General features: G+C 35.6%; 1 protein-coding gene across 1 annotated transcript in view; it reads right to left on the reverse strand.

The window, feature by feature from the left end:
• Positions 1-3,530, reverse strand: part of pdzd7 (PDZ domain containing 7) — a 28,942-nt gene that overhangs the window by 10,895 nt on the left and 14,517 nt on the right. Inside the window, exons 8-10 of the mRNA XM_015387568.1 lie at positions 2,872-3,049; positions 1,756-1,982; positions 843-1,004 (exon numbers count right to left, since the gene is read on the reverse strand). Of these exons, the coding sequence (XP_015243054.1) occupies positions 843-1,004; positions 1,756-1,982; positions 2,872-3,049 (567 nt within the window). The remainder of the gene's footprint in view (positions 1-842; positions 1,005-1,755; positions 1,983-2,871; positions 3,050-3,530) is intronic.

Genomic DNA, 3,530 nt, shown 5'->3' on the forward strand with positions numbered 1-3,530 from the left:
CCTGTTGCTTTTTATAAATAAAACTTTAAAACTCATTGGTTCTCTTCGTGATTCCGCATGTTGGACAAAAGACTTCAAACCAGCATGACTCTACTGTCTTTATTTGTTCTGCACTTGTTTCTTTTAATGTTTTTTCTCCTTTAACATTTTCCTTCTATGATTTATTGGAAAGTTTCTGCAAACATTTGAAACATTTTTGGATTGAAAAAAATTAAGGTAAGTTTTCTCAGACATCTGAAAACATTGCAACTAGGCATTTTTTTGTATACTAAACTGCTACAATGCTACAATGTTTTCCAGCAAGGCTTCCTCTGGTTTTCAGGGGTTTTCTTTTATTGACATAGAAATATGTATATACACATTAAATGTGCAGTGATGTTACATTACATTTTTTTTAAATGCATACACCATTAACTTAATCCAGTTGCATACAAAGTTTTTTTTTTTTTTCAGAAAATAAATAATATAAATAAGAAATATTAATGAACAATATCATAATGTTTCTAAAAGTAAGGAGATTATATACCAACACCCATTTATATGATTTGATTTCTTTTTTAAAACACAAAAAAATCCTTTTATATAATTTAAAATCTGTTGATATGTAAAACTTCTATTTCTGGATGGAGAAACAATATTCTATCTTATGTTTTCTTAAAAAAAAAAGCAAAAGCAAAATTGACTTCTTTTTCCAGACAGCTCTAATTGAAAGTATGAACTAAACAGAACCAGGCAGATCACTGCTTCCTGACTAAAGAGTGTGAACTTTCAACACCTTCAAAAGGCTTGGCAGAGATATAACTTCCATGCTGCATTAAAAAGGGTAAATAAATGAGGTCTACCTTTGCCTTCTCTGCATGGTGATTTGGAGCGTCCACTTGAAGCGTCTCTCTTGCGTCCTCCTTTAAACAGCAGGTTAACAAAGGTCTTTGAGCGCTGCAGAGTGTTTCTCTCCTTTGACTGCTTTTCTTTCTGCTTCTTCTTGTCTTTCTTCTGATTAATCTCTATGATGGAACATAAAAAATAACTTTTTGCATTTTTCCACATTCTGTTCAACATCAATACAAGTTTAACAATTATAAATATAAATCTGAAGGTGGGAAGATGAATGCTGAATTCTGGATGAAAACCTGTCAGAGACTCTAACAGGCCTGTGTCTGGGGAGGTTCACCTTCCCTTGTAAAGCAACACTGTAGAGGTGAGTCGCAAAAGAAATGAACAGCTGAAAAGGCTGACTTCATACACCTTTGTTTTAAAAAATATAAATATAAAAAATATAACCACGGATGTTTGGGGGACAGTGATTCGCCTACATGTTCTGAATGCTGCTGTACCATAAAGAATAAATTATGAACAGTTTAGTTTGTGCCTTCAGATCATTGCACATAGGAAGATGTTACTGGGATATAACAAAACAGAATATCTTCAGAACGGCTCCAAATGACACAAAACTAATATGGTTGAGTAGAAAATGATGTAATAACGTAAAATCAAGGGGCCAATGTAAAAAAAATGGTGTTCCCCTTTAATAATTTCATGGAAAGGGCCTATAGAAGGATAATGTTCAAAACTGTCTCTGAACAGACACCAGGTGGTTCTAAAAGCAAATGATTTAATTTGTGAAAAAAATGTAAAGTAACAAAAGATGCAAAACATTAAGAATCATGAAAGCTGGAATGATCTGTGAATTTGCCTCAAATGTCTACGTAGACTTTTCAAGTTTTTTTTTTTTTTTTTTGTTTAATGCAGACTGACCTGCTATGGTGACTTGGCTCTGCGACCTGGTGATTGGTCGACTTGGTCTGCTGAGCGCCAGGAGCACGGCTGTTTTGGCAGACTCCTTCCACCTCCTGCTCTCCTCTCCACGGATCGCCGTGTCTCTGAGAAGCGTGGTCGGTCCCAGACTGCGAGTGGTGTCTGACTCCATTCGCTGAGTGGAAAAATCCGTCTGGATGGCGGTCTCTGTTAGTTCTGACTCTGCCCTACGCATATAGAGTTACATAACCCAGTCAGTTTCCTTGTCAATTATCTGATAACTTCCTAATAGTTGATAATATTCCTTAATTTTTTTTTTTTTATATACTTCATTTTCTGTTTTTAACTAGTAATTTCCTTTATCTACTTATGTCCTGCAAAGCATTTTGAAATACTTTGTTAATAAATGCTGCTGTGCAAAGACACCATGCCTAGCATGCCTAACAGGTAAACTTTTAAAAACTTAAATCTAAAATGTTTAATATAATAATAATATTTATTTGATCTGAGCAAATGTCCAGCACAGGTCCAAATAATTTGACATCTTATTACCTCAAGGTCTACCTCAAGGATACGGCCTTGACCCCTTTCCAATCTATGTTTATTCTAATGTGTTTACATGCTAATGCTGTGATCATTTTGTTTTAAGTTAAAATGGCCTTTTTAAAATAAAAGTTATTTTTGCATCACACATTGAATTAGATTTATAGGGGCCACAAATAACCCATTTCGGTGTCGTTTTACCAGAGAACGTGCCTCAACGTAGTTGCTATTTTCTTTATAATTTAAACAACATTTTAAATAACTGAACTAAGGATCTTTGGGACCTCCAGAGGTTAAAAAACCTTTTCTAACGTTACATACTTCTGTCTCAGACTTATTTGCATTATTCCTTGATTTTCATGATGCTGTTTGTTCAGTAATGTTTTATGTCAAATCACCAAGCCCTTTTCCTAGTAAATCTGTGTTACTGTATGATTACAGGTGGACTCCATCTAGAAAGGCGAACAACTTTACACTTTATATCAAATCTTTCGAGTGAAAAGAATCTAAAAGCTAAAAAGAGAATATTTCAAATTTCCGTCAACATGTTAAAGTGAATGTGCCAAGTATTACCGTAGGTCCTCTGTGGAGATGCAAACATCCACCATGTCTGAACCAAACGGCAGGCTGGGTGGGAACATGACCTGAGACAGGCCGCTCAGAGAGCTGACCGGGGTCCCGGATGACAGAGAGGAGGTTGAGGAGTTGGAGTCTGAAGCCTGGGAGGAAGATGGCTGAGCACCGTTGGCCACTGAACAGAAGAGATCATTGGCGGTATGAGAGAGCATACAGCTTTATTCAAAACAACAGCAGTGTGTTTAAAAGAAAATAGTCTTCCTTAAAATAGCTTTATTGATGCATTGAGGGGGCAGCATATTTTGTTTCTATGTAAAACAAAATTAGCTTGAACAATTAAAATAAAAACAATAGATTTTAAGCAGTACATAAAGAATTTCCTTGAAATCATTGAACCACTAAGATCTGCTTCACATCTGTATTGAAATGAGTTGATTAATTAGAGGATGGATGGACCACGTTCTAAAATCCCTACACATTAGAAACCAAGGTATTCGGGCAAACTTTCCCAGACATCAGGCTGGTCATTAGTAAACATTAATCCTGTTTGCAGACGCTGCTTACTTACTGAGCCGCTTAAGGTCACTCTTGTGCTGAAAAATGCATTTCAAGGGTATTTCTTCTGTATTTAATGAAACAGATCCTTTAAGCTTGGT

This window comes from Cyprinodon variegatus, unplaced genomic scaffold, assembly GCF_000732505.1.
Source record: "Cyprinodon variegatus isolate N-32 unplaced genomic scaffold, C_variegatus-1.0 Scaffold18, whole genome shotgun sequence".
Classification (NCBI taxonomy): domain Eukaryota; kingdom Metazoa; phylum Chordata; class Actinopteri; order Cyprinodontiformes; family Cyprinodontidae; genus Cyprinodon; species Cyprinodon variegatus.